The sequence below is a fragment of the Castor canadensis genome, chromosome 11, assembly GCF_047511655.1.
Source record: "Castor canadensis chromosome 11, mCasCan1.hap1v2, whole genome shotgun sequence".
NCBI classification, from domain to species: Eukaryota; Metazoa; Chordata; class Mammalia; order Rodentia; family Castoridae; genus Castor; species Castor canadensis.
The window spans coordinates 54264100-54278766 of NC_133396.1; the positions used below are offsets into that span (position 1 = coordinate 54264100).

Genomic DNA, 14667 nt, shown 5'->3' on the forward strand with positions numbered 1-14667 from the left:
GATACAATATTCAAAGTCCTCAGTGGAATACAACAAAGTAACTGACCTTTGTTTAAAATCCCCATATAAGATCCTGCTTGGGAATCCTTTCCTGCAGATGCGGATGCCTTCCAGCACACCGTTACACCGCAGCTGGTGCAGGACAAGTTCATGCTCCATGGCGCCTAAAAATAGAGAATAAGCATTACTACTGAGCACTGAATTTTCAGACATATGCCTTTTGATTATTTCATTCTCATTGTCTTACCAGGAGTTTTGGTTTCATTGGGAATGATACACCGTACGAAGTGAGGGTGTGTGCTCCTCAGATTGGTCATTAGTTTATTTAAATTTTCCTAGAGAAGCAGATAGAAAGGACTTGAGGAAGTTCTATTTCATATTCCTTTTTTGTTATTATATGACACTGTCTTAACTACTAGGCATAATATTATGAGGCTTTAATCACTGTGTATTTTGAAGGTCTCGGGATTCAACCTTGTTAAATAGCCAGAAGGCCAAAGTGCTAGGAAAAAAATGCAGATCTCCTAGGTATTCACTTATAACAGGGAGGATCTGTTTTATAGACAGACTGCAAAGTAGGTAGCCTTGATACACAGGAAGTGTTCTCAACTGGGAATTAGAAGACATAAGACTATGGCCTTACTGTATCACTAATGAGCTGCCTCATGTGATAAAATTCTTTTTGTCTCTTGAGACATCATCTGAAACTAGTCTCAACTATGGTCTCTTTTGGCTCTCTCATGGTTAGCAATTTTCACAGTAGCTAGCAATGTTAATTTTTCCTTCCTTGAGTTTATTATGCTCTGCGACTTCTAACTTCTTGTTTTGTTTTTTGAAGATGTTATAAGTGTGAGACTATATAACCTTGTATGGGTGGGTCTTGGGTACTGGAGAGCATCTACAGGCAAAGCATGTCAGGAAGTCATTTCAGAAAAAGGAATTGATTATGACAGAGGTGGTGTTTCACTCAGCCACAGAAGAGTCACATGTAAAGATTTCTCAATATTTCTTAGGTGTATTCTTTAAGAAAGCAGATGTAATTTCATATCTCAGTTAACCATTAGGAAATCAAAATGTGTATTTCTAATCTTGAAAACACATACAGAATGAAATAATGTTTGGTGAGATAATGCAAATTGGTACTGAGAAAAAAGCCAATTTTCCTGCTTAGGTCAGAGTTCATAGATAATATGTCATACCTGCATTTTAGTTTTGAAAGAAATGAGACTTATCCACACAAATTCTCATAAAGCAGACATTATACTGGACATGTTTCATGCTGTCTGGAAGACCCAAACTACATGACAAAATTATATTATTTCGTAGTAAATTATCATTCTTTTGATCTTGAGCTGTTTTCTAGCTTAATCATTCATTTAAAGAACTAGATTTGGCTTTAGGTGGTTTTCAACTATTATAAAAATTAAACCCATCTCAGAGGAGATGTATTTTGGTAGAAGAATGCTCTAAAGATTTCATCTCAATCTCATCCTCAGAACTGAAGAACATTCTCAAATGGTAATATTAGTGGATAGGAATACAATCTTCACAGGGACACCTTTGAAGTTAAGATAGGCTTCCTTAAAAATCAGCTTCATTACATAATAAGAAGTGACTGAGGCCATTTTGGCATTCCTGATACATTAGAAAATCATAATAAGAGATAATGAGTAAAACAACTGTCTGTCCAGGGGTATTGCTTTGGTTATATCCTGAACCAGAGTAAATATTAGAAGTGATTCCTATCAACATTCCATTCCCTCCTAACTCATTCTAAACTGTATAATTATAATAATTTATAGAAAATTAATAGATTTTCCAGTTTGGATTTGTACTTTACCCTGAAAAGGGCTGACACCGTCTGGAACGAAGAACCCTTCTTTTTTCCACCTTTCTTTGCGCCACTATCTGAGGTAAAAAGAAAACCCATCAGTGGAGTAGAATTCCAGATGCTGGAGTGTTACATAAATATTTGTGAGAATAGATTTGCTTTAGATTAAGGACACAGAAAGTACCTGCTTCAGCACTAGCATATGTGGAAAAGAGACTGGCCAGAGTCTTCATGGCTGACTTCTGGTATAGTCCAACCACAGTGTCATTCAGGGGGTCCTTGTTCTTGTCTAGCCAGCCACCAATGTTGTAGTCCACGGTGCCTGCATAGTGAATCAGAGAGAAGTGGGCCTCGGCCTTGCCTTTAACCACCTTGGGCTTCTGGAAGTTGCTGGACTTGCCCAGGTGCTGGTCATATAGCTTGTTCTTGAAAGAGGTGTCTGTTGCCTTGGGGAACATGCACTCCTCTTCTAGGATGGAGAAGATGCCTAGTGGCTGAATTCAGAAAAGGAGACATTGGTGTCAAACTTACTTTTCTGAAACGATACAGACATGGTAGCTGTCCTTTGATTGAATTATGAGCACCCCCAAATTAATAATTGTATAAAGTAAGCCAGAGTTACAAATCAAAGAAGTCCTATTATTTTCTCAATTCAATCTGTAGCATTATTTTCAATTAAAAGAATAGCTGGATGTCGACTCCAAGAGTCAGCTACAGACAATTTGTGAAAATGCTCTTTATCATTATATATATATTTATCTTTATCACTGCTTTTCCTATCAGATGAATAAATTTGCTGCCAAAGTTTTATTTCATTAAAGAAGGACCTACTGACTTAGAATGACGTTGACTCTGTATGCAGCAATGAAACAGCATAAATAACCCAAACCTGATCTCAGATTTTGTATATTTAGTCTCCTTAAATATAGAGTAGGTAGTAGCATGAGCAAGTTGACTTCTAACAAATTAGTTTTCATAAAAGCCCTACCTGTTTTGCCTGTGCATTAATTTTTATTAAGAGAAAAGTATTTATTTCTATTCATGATGTCTTGGATTATAATGGAGCTAGATTAGAGCTAATGAGTGTGGTTGTTCTAGTGAATTAGACTCTCTCAAATAGAGTTTCCTATGCTGATTTAAAATTGGATTTGAGTTAGTATTAGAACAAAGCAGGTTAGAGCAAAATGAAACTAAACACTTTCAAATTCTTACGTAAAAGTTGTAAAGAGGAAGTAATTTCTAAATTGTAATTTTCCAAATTGTTCAGATCTGAAACTATTTGAGATTATCACAGTACTTTCTAGATTTGTGTGTCATCCTTACAGCCAGACCTTTCCTTGAAAGTCAAACAAACCTTCTCGATGAGCTCTATGCAGGCAGCCAGGTCCATCCCGAAGTCAATGAACGTCCACTCAATGCCTTCCTTCTTGTACTCCTCCTGCTCCAGCACAAACATGTGGTGGTTGAAAAACTGTTGCAGTTTCTCATTGGTGAAGTTGATGCACAGCTGCTCCAGGCTGTTGAACTGCATAAAATAGTAGATATATCCAATGTTAAATGGGTTTTTATAGTAGGAAAATCCATTATTGAAAGTATTGTTTTATAAAAAAAATGTGGAATAATGAGATACAATTTAAAATTCCTAGAGACGGGGAACCTTTCTGGGGAATTCTAGGCATTGTTTAGGGGCCCAGATGTAAATTACACAAGAGTTCTAGTACAATCCACATCTTTACACCTTTAATGTCTTTAATGTCTATTCTTGCATGGGCAAGAATAGACATTAAAACTGCAACTGTGGTCCTGTGTATAATGGTTCAGATTTAAAAGTGAAGGGGAAAGTAAGTTATTGGAAAGCTATGCTTCTTTTACCACCCACATTCTCCAACTCAAGATACAGTTCACATTTTTATCTGGCTGTCACATAATTAAGAAAAGCTTATTTTAAGACATTTAGTTGACATGTAAAGTGAAATGAATAGGCTAATTTCTCTTACATTCATATGAAACATCCCCTTTGTCTGATCTGTGAAAGTAGGGACCTGCTATAGTATAGCAGTTGAATACTTAAAAGAGTCTTTGTAATTTACTGTTACATTTTGTACATGATAAAGCCAATGCCCTAGAGGTGAAATAGTTTATATAAGATGAACATGGAAGAGAAGAGACTATCATCTATGGCCAGGATTTTACCTTTGGGTCTTTTCCCTTCCATGGAAGATGTCTAGTGTATGAACCAGATACTGCAGATGGGTTCCTGTCTTGGCTTTGTCTTGCATGCCTTTGGGATCTTGAACTAGTATTTTGATTTCCTTGCATCTCAGTTTCTCTATCTATAATTATGAGTGATATTAATTTCTCCTCCATAGATTGTTTTGGAGATTAAAAATGAGGTAACATTATGAAGTCTCTAGTACAGTGCCAGAAATATGCTGAGTATATTAATATTATTTTATTCTGTTACCTCGTAGATATTTTGGAGATAACTCTTGTTCTAAGTGTAGTGTTGGAGCAAGCAATGTGGATGTTCTTAATGCCACTGAATAATAATAATACCTAGTATATCAATGTTCACAATTATCTCCTTCTCACTTTTTTATTAATATGAAGAAAACTCACATCAAAGATCTCAAAGCCAGCAATGTCCAAGACCCCGATGAAGTACTGTCTGGGCTGCTTGGTGTCCAGCTGCTGGTTGATGCGGGTGACCATCCATAGGAACATCTTCTCATAGACAGCTTTGGCCAGGGCACCCACTGCATTGTATACCTTCACAAATATAGTGATATTTATTGGTATTATTCAAGACATGTCATAAAGGCCTGGGATGTGTGTGATTCGTTGAGGTCATGCACTTACCTGCTGCACAGTCTGGCCTTTGGTGACATACTCATTGCCGACCTTGACCCTGGGGTAGCAGAGGGCTTTGAGCAGGTCAGCAGAATTCAGATTCTGGAGATAGGCTGCCTTGTCAGCAACTGCAGAAACACAAATTAGGAGATGTTGTTTAATGTTGTATATCTTTTTTTTTTTTTTTGACAGTACTGTTGCACTTGCTAGGCAGGCACTGTACCACTTACACTGTGCCCCCAGATCTGAATATCCTTTTTGAACTAATCTTTCCATTTTCCTCCAGTCTGATTTCTTTATTATTTAAATAAAAAGCTTTAAATGATTCTAAAGAAGGTCAAATGAGGTTCTCTGTACGTTAGGACATGTACTTGTCACTAAATGGTTGGTTGTTATACTGGCCTTTGGTGTAAGTTGGTTTTGAGAAATTTTTCATTAACAATGATCATATTCAGTACTTGTAATATTTTATGTAAAATAAAAGTCATAGTCCTTAGTCTTAAGACATTTTAGGTATTGTTGGGAGGATGACATAAATATACCCTAATTTTCACTATTATGGAGGGTAAAAGAATGTTTGGATTCTTATCTGAGTTTTGCCTCTTTCAATTTAACTTTACTAGATTAATTTCTTACCTGAAAATGTAAGGTTTAAATTAAAGTAGATAATAATGTCTAAAATTCTGTCAGTGACTATGATATAAATGCCGTATGTTGGGTTCAAAAGCAACTTCTGGCAAGGGTAGAAGAGAGAGAGGTAATGTCAAGCTAGGGTGGTCAGGAAAGGCTTTAAGGATCAGATAAATTACTTTCTGTGGTAGGGCCTATGCCTTGCATGTTTTTTCCATATGTACAGTACAAGATTTTTGTTTCTCAATTCATTTTTTACATTACTTGATTGCCTATATTTTGATAAGTTTATGTATTAGCAACACACACGTGCATGTAGATATCCTTAGAGGCATCCTTGTGTTTGGACAGATCCTCTATTGCTGGCTACTAGGTTTTCCTAAGTAGTGTTAAAATAGACCAATATGCAAATTTATCCTAATATACCTATCTACCATTGCCAAGATAAAGCAGGAGTACTATTCCATCGCATTCCCTCTCCAATTATCTGGCCCTAAGTTGTGCTTTTAAGTGGTTATGGGGGTTCGTTGTATCTTATTTGTGTTGGATAGAAATGATGGGTAGATAGAGATGTAAAGAATGGAGTTGGTAACAAAACGGAAGGCCAATCCAGCAGAATAGAACAAACAGAAGACAGAATCTCAGAACTTGAAGATGAAATGGTAATTAAAGGAAAAACTGAAGAACTATTAATTAAACAACTCAAGACCTGTGAAAAGAAAATGCAAGAACTCACTGACTCCATCAAAAGACCAAACTTGAGAATCATGGGCATCGAAGAAGGAGAAGAGGTGCAAGCGAAGGGAATGCGTAATATATTCAACAAAATAATAACGGAAAATTTCCCAAATCTAGAGAAAGATATTCCCATACAGATGCAAGAGGCCTCCAGGACACCAAACAGACCAGATCAAAATAGAACTACTCCACGACATATCATCATTAAAACAACAAGTTCAGAAACTAAGGAAAGAATATTGAAGGCTGCAAGAGAGAAAAAACAAGTAACATACAAAGGTAAACCCATCAAAATCACAGCAGACTTCTCAACAGAAACATTAAAAGCAAGAAGAGCGTGGGGTGAGATCTTCCGGGCACTGAATGAAAATAACTTCAACCCCAGGATACTCTACCCAGCAAAGCTATCATTCAAAATAGATGGAGCAATAAAAGTCTTCCATGATAAGCAGAAACTAAAACAATATGTGACCACAAAGCCACCATTACAAAAGATTCTGCAAGGGATCCTGCACACAGAAAGTGACACCCAACTTAACCATGAAAAGGCAGGCAGCACCAAACCACAGGATAAGAAAAAGCAAGACAGCAGAGAGTAACATCAAGTTAGGTACACACAATCAAACCCTCAAACAACTAAGATAACTAAATGGCAGGAATCACCACATACCTATCAGTACTAACACTTAATATTAATGGACTTAATTCACCCATCAAAAGACACCGTTTGACAAAATGGATTAAAAAAGAAGATCCAACAATTTGTTGCTTACAGGAGACTCATCTCACCGACAGAAATAAGCATATGCTTAGGATGAAAGGCTGGAAGAAGATTTACCAAGCCAATGGCCCCCGAAAACAAGCAGGAGTAGCAATACTTATCTCTGACAAAGTAGACTTCAAACCTACATTGATCAAACAAGATAAAGAAGGACATTCCATACTAATAAAAGGGGAAATAGACCAAAAGGAAATAATAATCATCAATCTGTACGCACCCAATGTCAACGCACCCAATTTCATCAAACATACCCTGAAAGACCTAAAAGCATATATAAACGCCAACACAGTGGTTGTGGGAGACTTTAACACTCCATTATCATCAATAGATAGGTCATCCAAACAAAAACTCAATAAAGAAATCCAAGATCTAAAATATGCAATAGACCAACTGGACCTAGTAGATGTCTACAGAACATTTCATCCAACCTCTACACAATATACATTCTTCTCAGCAGCCCATGGAACCTTCTCCAAAATAGATCATATCCTAGGGCACAAAGCAAGCCTCAGCAAATATAAGAAAATAGAAATAATACCATGCATACTATCTGACCACAATGCAGTAAAAGTAGAACTCAACAACAAAAGTAAAGACAAAAAACATGCAAACAGCTGGAAACTAAATAACTCATTACTTAATGAAGAATGGATCATCGATGCAATAAAAGAGGAAATTAAAAAGTTCCTAGAAGTCAATGAAAATGAAAACACAACCTACCGGAACCTATGGGACACAGCTAAGGCAGTCCTGAGAGGAAAGTTTATAGCCATGAGTGCATATATTAAAAAGATTGAAAGATCCCAAATCAATGACCTAATGATACATCTCAAACTCCTAGAAAAACAAGAACAAGCAAATCCCAAAACAAATAGAAGGAGAGAAATAATAAAAATAAGAGCTGAAATCAACGAAATAGAAACCAAAAAAACCATACAAAGAATTAATGAAACAAAAAGTTGGTTCTTTGAAAAAATAAACAAGATCGATAGACCCCTGGCAAACCTGACTAAAATGAGGAGAGAAAAAACCCAAATTAGTATAATCAGGAATGCAAAAGGGGAGATAACAACAAACACCATGGAAGTCCAGGAAATCATCAGAGACTACTTTGAGAACCTATATTCAAATAAATTTGAAAATCTAAAAGAAATGGACAGATTTCTAGATACATATGATCATCCAAAACTGAACCAAGAGGAAATTAATCACCTGAATAGACCTATAACACAAAATGAAATTGAAGCAGCAATCAAGAGTCTCCCCAAAAAGAAAAGTCCAGGACCTGATGGATTCTCTGCTGAATTCTATCAGACCTTTAAAGAAGAACTGATACCAACCCTCCTTAAACTGTTCCATGAAATAGAAAGGGAAGGAAAACTGCCAAACACATTTTATGAAGCCACTATTACACTTATCCCAAAACCAGGCAAAGACACCTCCAAAAAGGAGAACTATAGGCCAATCTCCTTAATGAACATTGATGCAAAAATCCTCAACAAAATAATGGCAAATCGAATTCAGCAACACATCAAAAAGATTATTCACCACGACCAGGTAGGCTTCATCCCAGGGATGCAGGGGTGGTTCAACATACGAAAATCAATAAACGTAATAAACCACATTAACAGAAGCAAAGACAAAAACCACTTGATCATCTCAATAGATGCAGAAAAAGCCTTTGATAAGATCCAACATCATTTCATGATAAAAGCTCTAAAAAAACTAGGAATAGAAGGAAAGTTCCTCAACATTATAAAAGCTATATATGACAAACCTACAGCCAGCATTATACTTAACGGAGAAAAATTAAAACCATTCCCTCTAAAATCAGGAACCAGACAAGGATGCCCACTATCTCCACTCCTATTCAACATAGTACTGGAATTCCTAGCCAGAGCAATTAGGCAAGAAGAAGGAATAAAAGGAATACAAATAGGTAAAGAAACTGTCAAAATATCCCTATTTGCAGACGACATGATCCTATACCTTAAAGACCCAAAAAACTCTACTCAGAAGCTTCTAGACATCATCAATAGCTATAGCAAAGTAGCAGGATATAAAATCAACATAGAAAAATCATTAGCATTTCTATACACTAACAATGAGCAAATGGAAAAAGAATGTATGAAAACAATTCCATTTACAATAGCCTCAAAAAAAATCAAATACCTAGGTGTAAACCTAACAAAAGACGTGAAAGACCTCTACAAGGAAAACTATAAACTTCTGAAGAAAGAGATTGAGGAAGACTATAGAAAGTGGAGAGATCTCCCATGCTCATGGATTGGTAGAATCAACATAGTAAAAATGTCTATACTCCCAAAAGTAATCTACATGTTTAATGCAATTCCCATCAAAATTCCAATGACATTCATCAAAGAGATTGAAAAATCTACTGTTAAATTTATATGGAAACACAAGAGGCCACGAATAGCCAAGGCAATACTCAGTCAAAAGAACAATGCAGGAGGTATCACAATACCTGACTTCAAACTATATTACAAAGCAATAACAATAAAAACAGCATGGTACTGGCACAAAAACAGACATGAAGACCAGTGGAACAGAATAGAGGATCCAGATATGAAGCCACACAACTATGAGCAACTTATCTTTGACAAAGGAGCTAAAAATATACGATGGAGAAATAGCAGCCTCTTCAATAAAAACTGCTGGGAAAACTGGTTAGCAGTCTGCAAAAAACTGAAACTAGATCCATGTATATCACCCTATACCAAGATTAACTCAAAATGGATCAAGGATCTTAATATCAGACCCCAAACTCTTAAGTTGATACAAGAAAGAGTAGGAAATACTCTGGAGTTAGTAGGTATAGGTAAGAACTTTCTCAATGAAACCCCAGCAGCACAGCAACTAAGAGATAGCATAGATAAATGGGACCTCATAAAACTAAAAAGCTTCTGTTCATCAAAAGAAATGGTCTCTAAACTGAAGAGAACACCCACAGAGTGGGAGAAAATATTTGCCAATTATACATCAGACAAAGGACTGATAACCAGAATATACAGGGAACTTAAAAAACTAAATTCTCCCAAAACTAATGAACCAATAAAGAAATGGGCATGTGAACTAAACAGAACTTTCTCAAAAGAAGAAATTCAAATGGCCAGAAAACACATGAAAAAATGCTCACCATCTCTAGCAATAAAGGAAATGCAAATTAAAACCACACTAAGATTCCACCTCACCCCTGTTAGAATAGCCATCATCAGCAACACCACCAACAACAGGTGTTGGCGAGGATGCGGGGAAAAAGGAACCCTCTTACACTGTTGGTGGGAATGTAGACTAGTACAACCACTCTGGAAAAAAATTTGGAGGCTACTTAAAAAGCTGGACATCGATCTACCATTTGATCCAGCAATACCACTCTTGGGGATATACCCAAAAGACTGTTACTCCAGAGGCACCTGCACATCCATGTTTATTGCGGCACTATTCACAATAGCCAAGTTATGGAAACAGCCAAGATGCCCCAGCACAGACGAATGGATTAAGAAAATGTGGTATCTATACACAATGGAATTTTATGCAGCCATGAAGAAGAACGAAATGTTATCATTCGCTGGTAAATGGATGGAATTGGAGAACATCATTCTGAGTGAGGTTAGCCTGGCTCAAAAGACCAAAAATCGTATGTTCTCCCTCATATGTGGACATTAGACCAAGGGCAAACACAACAAGGGGATTGGACAATGAGCACATGATAAAAGCTAGAGCACACAAGGGAGGGGTGAGGATAGGTAAGACACCTAAAAAACTAGCTAGCATTTGTTGCCCTTAATGCAGAGAAACTAAAGCAGATACCTTAAAGCAACTGAGGCCAATAGGAAAAGGGGACCAGGAACTAGAGAAAAGGTTAGATTAAAAAGAATTAACCTAGAAGGTAACACCCACGCACAGGAAATCAATGTGAGTCAATGCCCTGTATAGCTATCCTTACCTCAACCAGCAAAACCCCTTGTTCCTTCCTATTATTGCTTATACTCTCTCTACAACAAAATTAGAGATAAGGGCAAAATAGTTTCTGCTGGGTATTGAGGGGGGGAGTGGGAGGGGGTGGAGTGGGTGGTAAGGGAGGGGGTGGGGGCAGGGGGAGAAATAAACCAAGCCTTGTATGCACATATGAATAATAAAAGAAAAATGAAAAAAAAAATAAAAATAAAACTTCTTATGGAGGTCTGCATTAAAAAAAAAAAAAAAAGAATGGAGTTGGTGAGGAAAGTGTGCGATGTGTATAAATGTATATATATGCCCTTCAGAAATCGAGCTACAAAGGAGATGTGAGGGTAGGATAGGACTTATTTCCTTGCTATATTCTCTGATTCAAATCTGATGTAAGTTCATTTGATACCTTCAGTGCCATCTGGCTCAGCTTGCTCTTCACGCTGCTTTTGCTTGAACTTCATATTTCCATAATGCATCACAGCCCCTGTGAGTTTATAGATGGACACTTTTTCTTCAGGAGTGAAGCCCAGGATGTCAATGGCACTCTGCCAGGAAAGATGCAAAGACAAAGTTAGGGCAGAAGACACTATTTATTTCTGAGAATTTTTAGTATATCCTGAGGTAATCACACCTATATTGGGTTGTTATTGTCATTCCCATACAAATGGATTTTTAAAAATCTGTGTGTGTATATGGATGACTTACATCAGTGGCCATCAGCTCTTCTTGGTCATCAATACTGGGAACTGAGATCTCCCCCTGACTGACGAAGGCGTAGTCATATGGATTGGTGGTGATCAGGAGCATTTCTGAGTACATAGAATTCAGGGTTTATGTTTCACATTAGAAGATATTAGTACAACAGGTAACTTCTAGCCTTTGTATGTTAGTTCTTCTTACCAATTAGTTCTGGCTTCTTATTGGAAGTGATCTGATAAAAAATATGGTAGCTTCTTTCCGCCTTGAGCTGGAAAGTAACTCGAGACTTTTCTAGAAGATCTGGAATGAGAAAGAGTTTGAAGTAGAAAAATATATCAATTCTTCTGACATATTAGAAGAGCCTTGGTGTCTTTAGCTAAAATTGGGGGCATTACATTTGGCTTCACTGAGATTTCAACAAGATGATCATCCTGTAGTTGTACATATTGGCATTACAGGTGCGTATGACAGTTGATTGTGTTTCTCACCATCTTAAGAGCAGCAACTGAAACATACCTATGCTGGTACAGAAAGTTTCCTTATAGAGGACCCTTGACCTTTATGTTTTAATTGACCTCTTATATCCTCTCCTTCCATGGGTCACCTCAAATTCACTCTGTGGTAAGGAGCTACCTCGAACACATCTATCAAAGCTGAGATCTAGAGCAAATCATAGAGATATGTTGTGAAAACTAGGTAACTCATAGAAACCCTAGTCAGTATATAAGTAGGAAAAAATCATATTTGCTTCTGAGACAGGAATTTCTCTAGGGTGTGTTATAGGACCAATAGTCTAAGATTGAGATAAGGGGAATGCAATGGATTATGGGTAAGTGTGGCATGAGCTCATAGGCAACTTTGGAAGCAAACTACTGTTTTATAGACTTCCTACACAGCCACTGTTGCAAAATACCCCTGCAACCAAAATCACTTATCTCTCTTTTGATTTTTAGTGGTCCTGTTACTCACATGTTTCTATATCAGCCGATGCCAGCTTCCCTGTAGTACCAAAGTGTATTCTAATGAATTTACCCTTAAAAAGATAAAGATAATTTAATATTAATAGATTGAAGCACATATAGAGATGCACCTAAAATACTAACTCAGATATGGCCACTCTAGCACTTAAGAACTGGAAAGACCCCTCTGTGACCAAAAGACTCACGAAGCGAGAGGAGTTGTCATTCCTCACGGTCTTGGCATTGCCAAAGGCCTCCAGTAGGGGGTTGGCACTGATGATTTGATCTTCCAGAGTGCCCTGCAAAGGCAAGAACAGTTCTTGCATCTGAGGATCCAGACTTCTGAGAGTTCTGATGGAGTCTGGATCCATACTCTGGCTACCAGACCCACCTGCATTTTGCCAGATTCCTCCTTCTTCTTCTCCCCAGTAACTGCAATTGTTGCAAAGTACTGGATGACACGCTTGGTGTTCACAGTCTTCCCGGCACCAGATTCTCCACTGTCCAACAAATACCAAACATGTGAGAAATTAAATGTTATAACAAATGAAACTATCTCTGCTACTAGCATTTGGTGTCATACATCTGCTATCTCTCTGTTAGAGTCTTCTAGATCTTTTGTTTCAGCCTACAAATAATTCATATTATTTTTCTTCTTTTGCACTGATAATAAATAGAGAAATTCATTTAACACATTTCTTGAGTGCTTAAAATGTTTCAGTATCTTTTCTGGGTGCTGAGATCTGGGCTTAAGTAGTTCTACAAAGCAGTTGCTCAACAACTATGTAGAAAATGGACCAATTAGTAAGAAACTCTACAAAATGTACATGTATTCTTCAGCTCCTTTAGACTACACGTGAGGCTCAGTTTAGGTCTTGAATGAACAGAAATTCCCTAAGTAGATCTTAAAAAATGTATCACTGGTGATATTTCCCATGCTCTACCAGTGTTCTAGCTTCAGAAGGTGGAGCTGCTTTTTGCCCTGTACTGAGACACGCTCTGGCCAAGTTCAGAAACATTTTGCATTCCCTACTTGTCAACATCTAACACAGTTGCTGAACATCAGAAAAGAAGGAAAAAAATCCACATACGTGATCAGGATGGACTGGTTCTCACGATCTGTGAAAGAAACCAAGATCATTAGTAGAAAAAAACACATTCAGTAGGAAGATAATGAAATCAGTTCAGCTCAGACACAACTTGTTTTTTTACTTTTTGAAGATGTTGCTTATAATTTTAACTCTGGTTAGCCCCTGAAATAGCCAATTACCTCTCAGCTTAAAATTTGTGACAAAGGGAGGAAAGGAATTCTCCATTCTTTTTTGTGTTTTATTATTTTTTTGTGGTAAGATATACAAAACATAAAATTTAGCATCTTAACCATTTTAGGTGTACAGTTCAGTTGTATGAAGATCAGTCATAATATTGTATAGCCATCACTACCCTCTATCCCCAGAACTCTGTTCATTTTGTAAAACTGACATTCTGTACTCAGTAAACAACTCCCTCATTCATCCACTCCCCAGTACCTGGCAACCCCCATTCTACTCTGTGAATTTGACTACTCTAAATACTTCATATAAATGGAATCACACAGTATTTGCTATTATTTGTGATTGACTTATTTCATTCATAATACTGTCCTCATGGTTCATCCATGTTTTAGTACAGTCAGAATATTCTTTTTAAGGTCAGAATGACATTTCATTGTATGAATATACTACATTTTGCTTAACTATTCATCTGTTGATGGATGTATGGGTTGCTTCCACACTTTAGCTATTGCCAGTACTGCTGCTATGAATATGGTGTACTCTTTGAGACCCTGCTTCAATTCTTTTGACTATATACCCAAAAAAGGAAATGAGGGATCATACTGTAATTCTATTTTTAATATGTAGAAGAACCATGTTACTGTTTTCCCCAGCAACTGTAGCATTTTACATTGTCACCAACAATGCTCTGGGTTCTAATTTCTTTATTTTCTTTTTATAGTAGTAGCTACGCTAATGGGTGTGAGAGGTGTATTTTATTACCTTAAAATTTTTATTATGGAAACATACAAACATATACAAAAGTAGAGTCAACAAAAACGAGCCCTTGTGTGCTCATCTTACAGATGTAAAAGTTATTAACATTTGACCAGTTTCATGTCATCTGTACCCCATCCCAATTTCACTGGATTATTTTAAAGAAAATGCCAGGCA

At 37.0% G+C, this 14667-nt stretch overlaps 1 protein-coding gene across 1 annotated transcript in view; it reads right to left on the minus strand.

Moving 5' to 3' along the window:
* The window catches only part of Myh8 (myosin heavy chain 8), a 33645-nt gene that overhangs the window by 14037 nt on the left and 4941 nt on the right, over nucleotides 1-14667 (minus strand). The window contains exons 5-18 of the mRNA XM_020167471.2: nucleotides 13552-13579; nucleotides 12852-12960; nucleotides 12667-12759; nucleotides 12471-12534; nucleotides 11703-11801; nucleotides 11508-11611; nucleotides 11209-11347; nucleotides 4691-4809; nucleotides 4451-4600; nucleotides 3186-3356; nucleotides 2016-2325; nucleotides 1841-1908; nucleotides 248-335; nucleotides 47-164 (exon numbers count right to left, since the gene is read on the minus strand). Coding sequence (XP_020023060.1) covers nucleotides 47-164; nucleotides 248-335; nucleotides 1841-1908; nucleotides 2016-2325; nucleotides 3186-3356; nucleotides 4451-4600; nucleotides 4691-4809; nucleotides 11209-11347; nucleotides 11508-11611; nucleotides 11703-11801; nucleotides 12471-12534; nucleotides 12667-12759; nucleotides 12852-12960; nucleotides 13552-13579 — 1660 coding nt within the window. The remainder of the gene's footprint in view (nucleotides 1-46; nucleotides 165-247; nucleotides 336-1840; nucleotides 1909-2015; nucleotides 2326-3185; nucleotides 3357-4450; nucleotides 4601-4690; nucleotides 4810-11208; nucleotides 11348-11507; nucleotides 11612-11702; nucleotides 11802-12470; nucleotides 12535-12666; nucleotides 12760-12851; nucleotides 12961-13551; nucleotides 13580-14667) is intronic.